This window comes from Cryptotermes secundus, unplaced genomic scaffold (assembly GCF_002891405.2).
Source record: "Cryptotermes secundus unplaced genomic scaffold, Csec_1.0 scaffold167, whole genome shotgun sequence".
Classification (NCBI taxonomy): domain Eukaryota; kingdom Metazoa; phylum Arthropoda; class Insecta; order Blattodea; family Kalotermitidae; genus Cryptotermes; species Cryptotermes secundus.
The window spans coordinates 199,995-215,453 of NW_019742553.1; the positions used below are offsets into that span (position 1 = coordinate 199,995).

Sequence of the window (15,459 nt, forward strand, 5' to 3'; positions counted from 1 at the left end):
TAGACACTGATCACCATATACTTCTGTCAACAAATTGTAAGTTTCAGTGGCAGATTTTCCAAGTTTTGTGAGGAATTTGATGTTAGCACGTTGTTCTGCATTAGCACTCAGCATTATTCCGACGGAGCTCAGAAACACGATCCGCTTCTAACAATGGTCGCGGCCAGACTAACCGATGCACGTGAATGAAACTTTGTGTGACGGTAGAGGGAAGTCCAAGGGTCAATGCCCTACCCTCCTCTTCGTCAATGACGTGGCCGGAAATGAGTCATAAAAGTAATCCGGGTTCTTTATTGCCACACCTTGTATTAACCATTTCCGGTCAAACATCAATATATAATCAACATGGTGACTGTGCTTCCATGAACAAATGTAAATATATTATCAACAAAGTTTGTTTCATGTTTCTGCAGTCATATTTCGATCAAACGTCATTAGTTTTGTCTGCCTCAATTTGAACTTCTTGAGGAATGAATGCCATTTGTATATTACAGCATGTCACGTCTTAGTAGCATGCTTTTATGTTCAGCCGAATCACGGCCTTCTGGATTGAAGAAACAAGATGTAAGCCCCCGTGTGATGCTGATGAAGAATCTAGTAGTGATATGTTAAGTGAATTACTTGATATTGACTATGATGATGAGATTAATTTGGAAATCAAAGGAGAATCTGTGAGTGAAGAAGTGAGCGACAAAATGTCGGAAAGTGAGAATGAGAGCAAAACAAGTGTTCTGTGTTGGTAGGCGGGAAGACGCAACAATGGATGCATGCATCAAAGTGATGCCAGTGAATAAAGCAATCAGACCATCAAAAGACAGGAAAGTACATGAAGTGACAAAATATATAGAGAAACAATTGCAGAAAAATTTTGTACCAGATAAAAACATTGTAATAGATTAATCAACAATTGGGTTCAAGCGAAAAATAATTTTCTACGCTCATAATCCAAAGAAACCAACGAAGTGAGGCATCAGATTATTTGCACTTACTGAAAGTGATACTGGTTATGTTCACAGAAGCGCCGAGTGCTTACCGAGAAGAAGTTAGATGACACAGGGTCAACTTGTACACCTTAAAAAACACTGAAATATATAGCTCAAGAGACTGGAGCGTCAAAGTCTTGTGCAGGAACAGCAACACAATTGCTGAAGTTTAGACCCTAAAAACAACAGTACGTCATGCCTCTCAGCTGTGTGATCCAGCTAGCAGGGTTCATTTTGCAGTTGGTTTCTATACTCTGTTGTCGAAGGTGAGTGTGGTTTCACTTGTAGGGATATATAAATATGCAAAATAATTTCTACTGGAGTTCACAGATTCCACATCTGACCCACTGCTCCATCCAGTGAAAGTTGATGTCTGGTGTCTTTTAAATGCAAGGATTGTTGGAGGTGTTTTTTAATGAAAAAATTTAATGCAAAAGATATATACAGGCTATTCTTGGGCAACTCTTTCCGCAGTTAACAGAAGAAGAAAGACTCTATGGCTGGCTTCAACAAGACTTAGCTACTGCCCACACTGCATGTCTACACAGGCTTTGTCCAGTGTCTTCGGGGACAGAATTATCCGCAGTGATATTTGACCAGCACATTCACCTGATCCTAATCATTGTGATTTTTTCTTCTGGGGTTGTCTGAAGGACAAAGGTTACAACAGTAACCCCCAACGGAAGAAATATAAGAAAATATTTGTAGGGAAATTGCAAATATTCCTGCATAACAGCTAGTAAGTAAAGTAAAGCTATCCCCGTAACAGGCCGTGAAGGCCCATAGCGTTGTGAGACGTTGAGGGTCCCACTTTATTTAGACAATCGGCTCAAAGATGGCAGTAAGGTTGTCAGCCTTACGCACCAGCCACGCTTTACTCCCTAGGAAATTATTTAATTAATTCCTGGTACTCATTTCTGTTAGAGGCTGAGTCAACCCCAGGGCCATAGTGCGGCTGGATTTATTAGGTCAACTGAAAAAATCCAGTGACCTCATCGGGACTTGAACCCATGACCTTCCAGCTTGTAGCATAGCCCTTCAGCCAGCTACGCTACCACGTGCCACAGCTTCAAAGGGTAAATCAGAACCTCCTCCACCAGTGCAAGGAGTGTCTACATGTAGGGGAACAGCATTTTCAACACCTGTGATCTGTTAACAAAGGCATGAACGTTCCTTCATTCCGAACATTATTGGCTGTTAGGGATGCTGATTCATTGGCAAAATTTGTATGAGCCTAGCAAGTGACACACTGGCCACTGTGAAGCGCAGAGTCATGGAATCAGTCACAAAGTAAAAATCCTCCCTGTATATCTATGGTCTTCTGTGGTCAAAACATGTCACTGTATTTACATGAAAGCATACACTAACTGGCGAATCAACCAACAACCTGTGAAGCTGCACTGAACTGTATTGTGTGTATGTATATAAAGTGATAAACTAATGCACCAGGATGCTTAAATACAATATTACGAACTGCTGTGACAACTTATACATACATGTGCACTGTTGTTGTGGATAAGTGGTGTTGGTTCATATATGCAAACTTGATTCTCATATGATGCAGCAATCTTTCCTGTATCTGTAGAACAATCCACACAGCTGATTCTGATATAGTTGTGCCAAGCACCTGGTATAATTTGAACTCGTTCAAAAGTACTTGCCAAAATAACAATATTGCATCCAGCAGCATAAGCCTGGAACAATAAATCCAACACAATCATCGCAGACATATTCTAAACGACTAATATAAAATATCACATAACTAGATGATATAATTTTACTGAGTAGTTTCAGCTGGCAAACTCAGTTACTTTACATGTATAAGCTGGCAACCAAAAGGAAACCTGTTTTGGAATTGAGGTACTAACATCAGTGAGTATGAAAAGTATGGTCTTCTGGGTTGTAAGGCTATGTAGTTCAGAGAAAACCCCATGTTTTGGAGGAACATATCACTGCTTGCTTCTACTGGTTTCTTGCTTGGTTTATACTTCAACCCTGAAGATTAAGGTGTTACATTCCTTCACAAAGTCAGGCTTTCTCCAAAACACAGAGTATTAGAACCAAGACGATGACACTCTTCAAGAGGTACCTGGATTATCTCCCTCATGGCTGACAATTATTGCTCTAGTTTTCTTTCCATTATGATCCTTATTAATTATTTGTTAATGGTTAAGAATTAGTACAAATGGATAATGTTTGTGTGTAGTATCTGTTTATTTCTGGATCTGACTACAACTATTTATAAAAAGAAATTCATCACAATATCATAAATCTCATGTACATTGATTAAATCACAATCATAAAACAATGCAGTGTTTCCATTCATGAATATGATAGTAATTTACAAATATATATTAGAAATTGCTATAACAACAGATTATTCAAATTCTACATTTGCATCACAGAGCTGTGGGCATCCAAATACATTATTTTGTTCCATTCAACAATTTTCAACTTCCAAGTACATTTTCATTTAGTATCATATCCACTACTAAATTCAGGTATCAGGAATCAATGCATTCAGCACACCATATATTTAATACATGAACACACATACTGGAACAAATATCTATACTGAAATATGTCACAAAAAATTATATAAAATTTAAATTATAAACACATCACAAGATGAACAGTTTGCTCATATGGAAAATGACTGCACTGTTGTCTATCTTTATTCTCCGACTTTTCTGAAACTTTGCAACCTCAAACCACATTTACATCCCTGCAGCCATGCTTACTTCGTGACACACATGCTTCAAAAAGCCACAGAAGTTATTAATAATTTCATAAATCATACAAAGGTAAGTACTGATAAAGATCAGTATTGTGACATTGGTAACAGGATTTTTTTCCCCCAGAAGCATCATATACATAAATGAATATACCGAGGTTTCATAAAGAAAACCAATAACTGATGTCTGTAGATCATATTTTACTGCTCAGCTCATTATATGAACTTAATTTCTAAACTCTAAACAAACGTCATTACATATGTTACAAAATGAATGCAGTATGAACAGTCGCACATTTCATTTGAAGCCCAACTTGTTACATGAAAATAAATCTAGTTAATATTCATCCCAATGCAATTATCATCAGAAATATTATGATAAGTTAATGTGAACACACTTATTCTTGGCGTGCCTTTCAGAGTTTTAATTTTTTTTTCAGTTTCCACCTTCAGAATACAAAAAAATCACCACTAAAAATAACACAAATTACATACAGAAAGTGTATATCAAGATAATAAAATACATACTGGAGGGACTGATTTAAAAACCGGAGAACAGAAAAATATTGACGCGTCCGGGTGATGTGCCATTTAGAAACACATGTCAAAAAATTCCAGGTGACGGCCTCTCAAATAAGCATAAAGCTGCACAATAATTCCAGTAGGTTAGAATATAGTAATGTTATTACTTTTAATTTATCCTTATCATCTTCAACTAATAACAAATGTCAGGCTTATCCATTCGAAAGAAAATAAATACAACTAAAAATGATGAACTGTCAAATCTTATCAAGCACCTGTGACGGAAATGTCAAAACTCTCTTCGACACAATTTGAATACCTATGCATATATACACTATAAAGATACATATTCACATACAAATAAGTAATATAATTAATATTAATTTGCAAACATACCGTAAATGGTATACCCTCAACACTTCCCACAGCAAAGCAGCGATCGCCTGCGTTACAAGCACCACTTAATATTTGATGACAATTCATTTTTCAATTGTTACACGTGAAAAATGCTGTTAGTAGGAATGGTGAGTGAGTGTTAATGTATATTTTGACGCTACGAAATGTGACTAAACATCAGCATAATATACTTTCTCTCATCTCCAACATCACCGCATTAGAAACCATTTTCTTGACTCTTGGACACTCTTTCTTTGGAGTGGACGTACTACACCAAGTCACTGCACGCACAGAGCGGTTGAACTATGAATCCCGTGATCCGACGATACCTATCCTATCTCAAATGAACACGTCCAAAGTTCATGAATCTTACAAATGTGCAAATGTAAATAAAACCAATAGATTGAAGACCTAAAATCGCTCTTATTATACTCTGTCACAGAGATGACTGCTTTCAGAATAAGCTCTATTTGCTATACACTGCAGAAAATATCTTGCAGCTTCACTGCAGACTGGTGGGCGTGGTCTTGAGTACCTAAAATCACAGCAGAAGGAAAGCACCTCAAAAACTGAATCACTGAACTGGATTATATGGATGAATCCTTGTACGTCATGAAAGCTATAGGCAAATTCGAACACGCCTGGGATTATAAAATTCTGATGCGTTCCAGTTCTTCAATGCCTCTGTATATTCTCAATTCGTGAATGCTTACATTTGATACACTGCTTTAAACAGCAAAAACTTTGCAATCGATAGCAAAACACTTACAAATGCGAGTACTTTAAATGTGTCATTCTGTTTTCCACACAACAAACACACAGCTACCGTTAACGCTCTAAACTTGTATTCAAGAGGCGCTCGGTTCGAATCTCGAACGTGGCACTGGCTAGTATGTGTACTTATTTATTTACTTCATATCCATGGATCATTATACATGATATAGGACAAGTCAAATACTTTACAATAATAAATAAGAATAAGAATAATATAATAAATATTATAATGATATAACAATATACTAATATAATACAACGATTTTTATTACTCAATCCTTTATGCCTGCCACTTCCTCAGTAGTTGGGGTTAAGAACATGCTGTTACTATTATATTTTACTGTATTGACATTAACTTAATTGGTTTTGGATAATGGATTGTCTCTCAATATCTTTTGGGCAATACTTGTTGAGAATCTAGTAATGTAAAAATGTTCAAGTTGGTAACAGTGATCTATATTCATTTGTTTTTGTTTTGTAATATAGTAAACAGTTTCTTCAATCCAATATGGCTCCTACGTGATATGTAAGCACGACACAAAGAAAAACAACAGGTTATGGGCCCAGATTTGCTCAAAAACTAAAAAAGAAGACAGAAGAAGAATAACGAAAAAATGGCAACCACAGAGACAGAAGAGGTAACTCATCTGCCAAAACTGAAGGACTCCCACTCATTTCCACGGTGGGATTTTGAAATCAAGATTCTGATGCGTGCAAAAGAACTGATAAACATCGTTGATGGCAGTGACCTGTTAAGTGACCAAGGAAGAGACGAAGAAAATATAAGGAAATGGAAGATGCGAGATGCAAAGTGCCAGTACTACATAGAACGATAGAGAAACACCTGAAGACCCACATTGTGACATGCACAACCGAGAAAGAAATGTACGACACCTTGAAGCAAATTTATCAGCGAGACACCTCTCAACAGAAGTGCCTTCTGATACAAGACTTCTACAACTTCAAGTATGACAAAACTAAGGATATGATGAATATAAGTCATGTGCAGAACATTGCCTTCAAGCTTCGTCAACTGAACCAATACGTTGATGAAAACATGATCATGAAAAAAATAACGATTCTACCAGAAGACTACAAACACTTCAGCACCTCCTGGGACTCAACGGCGACCGTGGACAGAACCCTTGACAACCTGGTGGCCAGTTGATGTTGGAAGAAGTGAAGTGCAAGATGACGACTAAAGAAGAGGAAAGCATAGCTTTTAAGACAGTAACTAAAACCAAAAGTAAAACCCCTTTCAAGTGTTTCAATTGTAATCACATAGATCATGCCCAGATCAACTGCCCAAACAAAGGTAAGAGAAATTGCTCTATCTATAAAAGGAATAATCACTCTGAAAAGGACTGTTACTTTAGAAATAAGGACAGTGATAGGAGAAAACAATGTACAGTAGGTAAAAAAAGGAACCATGCTGAAAAAGACTGTTATTTTAAAGATAGGAGTAAAAGAAGCAAGGTCAATTTTCTACCTGAAGCAGCAGAAACCCACGTGAGTGATGCAAGTGAAAAAGACAAAATGTATGTAGTGAATAGTGGTAGCACATGTCATATGACAAATGTGAAGACTGATTTGATACATACTAAGCACTATACTCAGTGTATAAAGGTAGCGAAGAAAAATCAAAGTATGACTGCAAAAGAAATAGGCAGTTTGGAATTTAAAGAGTGTAGTTTGAAAAACGTTTCATATGTTCCAGAACTCAGCAAAAACCTGCTGTCAGTGCTCTGTATTATAGAAAATGATGGAGAAGTGTTGTTTACAAAAGAGAAAGTCCAGATACTCAAGGACAAAAATGTTTTAATCGAAGGAAAAAAGGATGAAAATGGATTGTTTGTAATTAACTTTAGTGTGAGGAATGAAGCTATGATGACTCAGCAAGATACAAATGTAGAGTGGCATAGAAAGCTAGGTCACATAAGTTATGTGAATCTTAGGAAACTGCAAGAGATATGCCAAGGGCTACCAGAAAGTGTGAGCAAGTGTAAAAATTTTGATATATGTTCAGTGTGTATGCAGGCCAAACAAGTGAGACTCCCATTTGATACAGAAAGAAGTAGGGCTGGAAAGCCATTAGAGATAATTCATAGTGACGTGTGTGGACCAATTGATTCCACCGCTTATGACAATAAGAAATATTTCCTTACATGTGTGGATGATTATATGCATTTTTGTAAGATATACCTGTTAGAAAATAAGAGTGAAGTGTATACCTTTTTGAAGGAATATGTAAATGAAGCTGAGTGTCACTTCAATAAAAGAGTGAGAAGAATAAGATGTGACAATGGAGGGCAATATAAGAACAACGCCTTGAGAGAATGGTGTAAGAACAAGGGGATTGTAATGGAATTTACTACACCATATTCACCACAGCTAAATGGCACTGCTGAAAGGATGAACCGTACCATTGTGGAAAAGGCAAGAGCATTGATTTTTGACTCAGGTTTAAATAAGAGAATGTGGGGTGAAGCTGTACTCACTTCTGCATACCTGCTAAACAGAAGTCCAACAGTGACAGTGAATGGAACGCCAGCGGAAAATTGGTATGGTAAAAGACCAGATCTGGCTGGATTGAAGAGTTTTGGTTCGGAAATGTACACTAAAATTCTCGTACCATTGAAAAAGTTGGACAGTCATGGCAAGAAAGGAATATTCGTTGGATACAACACAAATGGCTACAGAATATGGGATCCAAATACAGAAAGGACCTGTGTCTCCAGAGATGTGACATTTACAAGTAAACCTGTGACAACAAATAAACAAAAGGAAATGGAAAGAGTGACGGATCCAGAAGATAAGCCAAATACTCCAGATCAGGAAGATAGCGAAATGCAGCAAGAACCTGAAGCTGACAACAATGAAGAAGAACCAACAGATACTGAAGAGGATGAAGAAAATGAAAATGCTGACCACAAGGATAATGGAAGGAAAAACAATGGACAGAACGAACAAGGATATGCATTGAGACCAAGAAGAAACATTCATGCACCCAAACTACCGAGACTATCACACAGAGAGCCAAAAGGAGGGTATGCTCACCTATACATATGATGAGTGCATGGAGAGCGAAGACGGCGGGAAGTGGAAGAAAGCCATTAAAGAGGAAAAGGATTCGCTCTACCAAAACAAAACTTGGATGTATGTAAACAGAAAGAAAGCAATGGGCAAGAAAATTCTGACCAGTAAATGGGTTTTCAAAATAAAGGATGATGGAAGACACAAAGCCAGACTGGTTGTGAGAGGATGTCAACAAAAGGAAGGGGAAATAGATTTCAAGGATACCTTCAGCCCAGTTGTTGACATGAATTCTCTTAGAGTACTGTTTGCCATAGCAGCACGTAAGAATATGAACATGCAAACCTTTGATGCGAAGGCTGCCTTCCTGTATAGAGACCTTGAGGAGGAAAACTACATGGAGATACCAGAAGGATACAAGAACACTGGCAAGATATGTCTCCTGAAAAAGGCATTATATGGCCTAAGACAAGCACCATCACAATGGAACAAGAAGTTGACAACCTTTCTAAAAGAAGAAGGTCTAAACCAACTAAAATATCTGACCAATGCATTTTTAAGAATGATGCCAATAGTTTGTTCATGGCCATTCATGTGGATGACAGGATAATCATGGGAGAGGAAGAAAGACAAATAGAGAAAATTTTGCTGAAACTGGAAAATCAATTCCAGATAACAAAAATGACAAATCCAAAAGTTTATTTAGGAATATAAATTGAGAGGCAACCAGATTGGATACATATCTCTCAAACCAACTATGCAAGCCAAATGTTGGAAAAATACAACATGCAAGAAAGTTGAGAAATGAAAACACCCATGGTCACGACCCGACCAACAAATGACGAAGGAGAAAATGACATAGATTTCTTTACAGAGAAGCTGTAGGAAGCCTGCTATATATGACGTCTAACACCAGACCCGATATGGCATTCGTTGTAAACGTGGAAAGTCAAACCTTGGAAAATCCTGACAAAATGGCTGCTCAGAATGTGAAAAGAACCCTTAGGTATGTGAAAGGTACACGAGATTCAGGAATAAAATATACCTCACCTGACTCTGAAACTGTGAAACTGGAAGCATTTAGTGATGCTGATTATGCAGGGGATGTAAAGAATAGGAAGAGTGTAACGGGATATGTAATTATGATGCCAGGGGGCCCAATATCATGGTGCTCTGGGAAACAGAGTATTGTTGCATTATCAGCCACCGAGGCCGAATATATTGCAGCAGCTGAGTGCTGTAAAGAATTGAAATATCTAAAGACGTTCATAGAGCAGTTGACAGGAGAAAGGGTGGAAGCTGAACTGTGTGTCGACAGTCAGAGCGCAATCAAGCTAATAGAATCTGGACAAGTAACGCGTATGAGTAAGCACATAGACGTTAGGTATCACTACATAAGTGAACAATTGAAAGAGAAACTGTTCTCAATCAAATACTGTAACACTGAAACTCAGGTGGCAGACATTTTAACAAAACTGCTATCACCAGAGAAATTTACCAAGTTTAGAGACATTATACTTAAGAAGAAATAAGTCTGATTTTGATAAGACTGAGAAAATTATAATTACATGTACTAATTTTGTAATCTGAAGACCAAAATTACTAAGTGTTATTCAATTTAATTTTGTAAAACAGCTAATAATGTTGACAACATTTTGAAATTAAGGAGGAAAGTGAGAAATGTGTTTATAACATTTTGAAATTAAGGAGGAATGTTGAGAATCTGGTAATGTAAAAATGTTCAAGTTGGTAATAGTGATCTATATTCATTTGTTTTTGTTTTGTATTATAATAAAAAGTTTCTTCTCATCCAATATGGCTGTTAAGTGGTATGTAAGCAAGACAATCAACAATACTGTTATAGTATTCATTAAAGACATTAGCTGTAGCTTTTGGATCTTTTATATTTACTCCATTCTCACTTATTTCAATATTCTTCGTTGCTTTCTTCTGTTTACCTAGTTCCTCCTTAACTAGGCCCCACATGGCTTTTGATTTATTCTCAGATGCTCTTATTCACATGTTATTAGTTAATTTTTTGCTTCACTGATAACTTTGTTGTATATTTTTTGTAATGACAGTAGTATTCTTTAAATTCTTCTGTGCATATTTCCTTCTTTCATTAGACTGTTAAGAAACCTGAGTCTATTCCCCGATACCCTTATTCCTGAGGTAACCCATTTATTTTCCTGCTGTTTCGTTTTTACCCATTTTTTAGGCATAGCTATAGCATAATAATACTGTAAAGTACCTAAAAATTCATTGTATGCCTCATTCGCTGAATTTTTCTTAAAAACAAGCTCCCAGGTCTCTTTTTCTAGTAGATAGCTTAGGTATTGTACATTCTCTTCCCTGTAAGATCTAGCTATTCTGAATTCTTCCTTTAGTCTAACTTGCCCCTTTTTATTCTTATACTGCATTTATATTTGTAGTATCTGTGCTTTATGGTCAGAAAATCCTGTTTCAATCACCTTAAGATTGTATCCTCATAAGCCCTTGTTCAATATTATTTGCTCTAATGCTGTTTGACTTCTAGGTCCTATTCTCGTTGGGACAGCAACTATTGCTTGCAAGCCATATGAGTTTAACATTGTCTCTAGTTGTAGATTTACTCTTCCTCCTAGGAAATCTATGCTGAGATCACATACAGTAATGATGCTCTTTCCTTTGTTTATTAAATTACTAATTATTGTGTCTGTGGTTTCAATAAATATATTAATATTACTGTTTGGAGTTCTATATACACAGATAATAATTGTATTAAACTGGATAAGTTCGATTATACTAGCCTCAAAGTGTTCTTCTTGATTCAAGTTTTCAAACAAGTTATAAAGGCTTTGCTTCTAGATTTGTTTTGACATAGATACATGAGCCTCCATGCTGCTTATTTTTCCTACGGAATTTCGAAATAAGGGAATAGTTTTCAAAATTACAATAACCTGTAACCAGTGTTTGGTGATACATAGTACGTCCAACTCTAGTACTATATCTGTTAGTAGCACGTCCATATTATTTAGCTTTTTATTATTTAGACTTTGCACGTTTTGATGGAATACCTGAATGTTTGCATTGACATTATTATTATTATTATTCTCTTGCTCTTGAGGAGTTAAAATTACATACTTTATGTACTAGGAGACATCGCCTTGATGCTCTCTTTCTTATTCAAGTTTATTTTGGCTCTAAATTCTGCCCTTCTGTCCTGGAAATTGTTGGTCTCCGAGTTCCTGCTCGGTATATCAGAGATTTTGCATTGTTCAATATTTGCCCTTCATTTAAGAATTGTCCCTCTGCTAGATGCGCAGCAGCTGCTAATGTTGTCTGCAGGGAGGTTGACGTATTCGGAGCCAGGAATGTTCTACCCAAACATATTTTAAATACAGTATAACTGTTAGTATTTATATTATTAGTATATTATTAGTATAGTAACTGTTAGTATTTATATAGTATTTATATTATATATTATTATATAAAGCAAAATGAATTACGTAATTTTCCTCAGAAAATCTATACTATTTAATTCTTGATTAAATATTAATGTTTCATTCCTCTATTCGTAATAGCACTTAGTTTAATGNTAAAAACCCTTACTTAGCTTTACTGGGGGCTAGAAATACTGAAATTATAAGCATTATGGAAGAAAATTTTCATGGAAGTGGATATTAAGATCACAATCTTATTTTTTGTATAGTCTTAATGTTTAACAAATAGTATTAGATTTTTACGAAAGCTTATATTTTAAATTAAATTAATTACCAATGTATTTAACTGTAGGTTTGATTATATGTTCATTACAGTTTAGGTACCACTGGATTTACGTTCGTCACGAGTTGTCATTCCATTGTTCGGTTGAGCTGAAATATTTTCCTTACATACTACAAGCGGATTTTTTAAGATGAGTTGATAAAAGTTCTCATATTTTTAAGACCACAATCTTCTGGAGCGTCACGCCATGTAATATGGCAATTATGTATGATTTGCGTCCAGCCGGTCAGAAATTCAAGTTTCTAAATTATAATGCACTATAAATTTGAGATACATATCATTTGTTCGTACATCTCACGAGTTGTAACCTTACTGTATGTACGTATATTGTTTCTTGTAAGTACTGGGTTACTTTTGCTGATCTGTTCCATGATTATTATTTGTTGTATTTCTTTGTTTTCTTACCTTTGAGATTTTCTGGCTATCATTTCGTAAGACCGAAGCTTGGATGCCCCAGTCTACTCCCCGGGGGGGGGGGCATTAGGAACGCTGCATATGAATCAGGGATGAATGCAGCATCCTCCCTCTCTAAGGTAGTAAAGAGGGGAGGAGCTGCTCAAGATGTTTTACCCCGGAATTTGGCTGGAGGTACTGAGAAAACCTACAAAATACCTGAGCCAGGATAGGAGATATCCCGGCCGAAATTCGAACCAAGCACTCCCCGAAGAGAAATTTGGAGCGTTACCGCTATGCCACTCAGCTCATTGTGAACACGATCATCGGGTTCTCGGATGGAAGGCAAATTGTGAAAATTAACTGTCCGAATTAAGTAAAAGATATAGATAAGTCTCAAGCTGGAGACAAGATTAATACCGTATTAATCTGTTGTGATAATAGTGAATAATTGTGAATAATAAACAGTGATTATGTATAGTTTCCGAATGTGGCTGCGGTTAAGATAAACCTGCATTTATATTTCACAATGTTCAGTAACCATTCATATCCGACGTATGAAACAAACAAACAAACAGCATCTTCATGAAACTTCAAGCACAGTAAGAAAAAGCGGAAAAAAAAATTAAAACATTCCTTTCAAAATATTGTAGGAGTTCTTTTTTACTGTAGCTTCCGGTATAGAAAACCGCAATTAACGGCCGTGGGGATCCGTTACGCTGACCACGTGACACCCTCTATCCGCTAAAGTTAGCACTAACTTCATCGACAAGCGGCGGTCGCTCGGTCGGTATAGTTCTCTTGCGGACTCAGTAGCTGTTGAAAACAATGGAGATTATCTGTTAGAAATGAAACTGAATTCTATCCCAGGTGTATATAAGAATCAAAGTCACCATTTGCAAAGAAACCCTACTTAAAACTCAAGACGTGCCCAACAACACACCTTTGAATGTATGCATTAGAAGTCGTAACAATTTGAGGTCAAAGTTACAAAACAAGTTTCTATAAACGTCCTTTTACGTCTAAAAATTATAATTGAAACGGTCAAAATCTAGGAACTCGAAACATTATAACAATTTATCTTACTTCACTGAGTAAATTTGTTCATATTCGTAGAACATTTCTGTCTTCTTGGATATAATGCGGTGTAGTCTGTTGAAAGTCAGCCGACGTTTCGGAAGAACATGTTGCCTTCATCATCAGTGTTGAAGAATAAGTCAAGTAAGAAACCAGTTTGAGTCAGGAAGTAAGCTGGTTTCCTTCACGTGGCTACTGAGGGACAGAGAAGAAATGCATAGGAAATAACAAAGGGGAAACATCTTGAAAAAGTTGGGAGGCTAACATTAAGATTTATCTTAGGAAACTTAATGGAGAGGTTGAGAAGTAGGCTAAGCTCGTGTACGTGGGCTTTAGTTTCAACGTCATAGAACTTTCGGGTTTTGCTGCCTCAACTTCCCTTGCTTTTATCTTTTGATTCTGATTTTCGGTTGAAGATCATGTGTAAAAATTACAGTTCAGTCTACCCAACAAATGAACGAAAGCAAATTTTCAATATAGTTCTGTGATGTAACACTATATTGCAAATATGTCGGCGTTAGCTTTCATGGACAATTCAACCACGCTTCTTAAAGAATTTGATGCAAACTGAGCTTGCAATTATTCTGTGCCAATTGGCATCCGTTCCACTCTATAGATCTGATCATGCACCAAGCAGTTGTCTAGCTGCTTGAACTGTAAAATATTATGCAGAAGTGTAAAAACAAACACACTGAAAATGTGACAGCTGCCCAGACCTACTTTTTTAATGGAGCAACAGAATTATAATTGGTGCCTTAAGTAAGTTACTACAGTTCTATACAAAATTCGACGCCTTTCCTTTTTTTTTCAGATATTACGAGCATTTCATTTCCAGGCTCAGTAACCACCACCCTTTGACTGAATAAAATTAAATGGTCAGATTTATATCATACCAGAACAAAATCCGCTCAAATATCAACACATAACTCCTCCATCACAATTTCATCAAAAGCCAAGGTTATCAACATTGTAAATTTATTTTTAGCAAATGTTTAGAGTGCCATATATCAATAAAAACCGTTGTCACGTGTCTTAAATAAAAATAATAATCATGGCAGTCTAATTAGGGCCTCAGGCGGAGAATATTGTCAAATATAATATTCATGTATTGAATCAGCCACTGACACAATCCATTGCAGAATCGTAACAAAATATTTTTATAAAATTATGTCCTCCTATCCAGCGGGTACCGAGGCTCTTTCCTCGGGGGTAAAGCGGCCGGGGCGTGAAGCTGACCACTCACCTCAGACTAGTGCCGAGGCCAAGAAAACGTGGGTCTATACATCCAATATCCATTACGCCTTCATGGCGTATTGCTTAATTAGTTAAGTACAGGAGAAATGTTACCTTTACAGTTCGTAGTAAGAAGAAATTAGGAAACGTATGCATATCTGAAGAGTTTAGGCGCTTTCAATTTGTTATGCACTGCCTGCAGTTTTGAATGATTGAACACCAACTTCTAACATTGTCTTTTACATGACGTAAATAGGCGAGACGGACGAGCAGATAAGTACAAGGAGGGACGTGATTAACTGCTTCTTCTTCACAGTGGAGATAGGATCTTATCATTTAATATTATCACTTGTAGCGAGTAATGACACTTGAGTTATGAGATTACACAGCATAAGAACGACTTTTATGATTATTTCGACAACTGTAATACATAGAGGGAAAAGGTATTTGACAAAATAATTGTGTTGTATTTTTCTCTGTTTGTTCGAAACATTGTTGACTTCCACAAATATTTGGCGAGTCACCGTAGAAATAGACGTAGAAAGGCAC

General features: G+C 36.6%; 3 protein-coding genes across 4 annotated transcripts in view; 2 read left to right on the plus strand and 1 right to left on the minus strand.

Annotated features, from left to right (window-relative positions):
• The window catches only part of LOC111873299 (dmX-like protein 2), a 196,670-nt gene extending 191,127 nt beyond the window's left edge, over positions 1-5,543 (minus strand). The window contains exons 1-2 of one of the 2 annotated variants that reach the window (XM_023867896.2): positions 4,636-5,543; positions 2,480-2,677 (exon numbers count right to left, since the gene is read on the minus strand). In XM_023867896.2, coding sequence (XP_023723664.1) covers positions 2,480-2,677; positions 4,636-4,722 — 285 coding nt within the window. In that variant the 5' untranslated portion in view covers positions 4,723-5,543. The remainder of the gene's footprint in view (positions 1-2,479; positions 2,678-4,635) is intronic. The other variant, XM_023867897.2, reaches the window with a different exon arrangement.
• Positions 5,544-6,600: 1,057 nt separating this feature from the next.
• On the plus strand, positions 6,601-9,052 carry LOC111873297. The gene is made up of 4 exons (XM_023867892.1): positions 6,601-6,724; positions 7,127-7,455; positions 7,651-8,164; positions 8,400-9,052. Exons 1-4 carry the CDS (start codon positions 6,601-6,603, stop codon positions 9,050-9,052), a joined length of 1,620 nt encoding a protein of 539 aa, XP_023723660.1.
• Positions 9,053-9,365: 313 nt separating this feature from the next.
• On the plus strand, positions 9,366-11,080 carry LOC117283004 (secreted RxLR effector protein 161-like). The gene is made up of 2 exons (XM_033755042.1): positions 9,366-9,794; positions 10,979-11,080. The coding sequence occupies exons 1-2, from the start codon at positions 9,366-9,368 to the stop codon at positions 11,078-11,080; spliced, it is 531 nt and encodes a 176-aa protein (XP_033610933.1).
• The last annotated feature ends 4,379 nt before the right edge of the window (positions 11,081-15,459 follow it).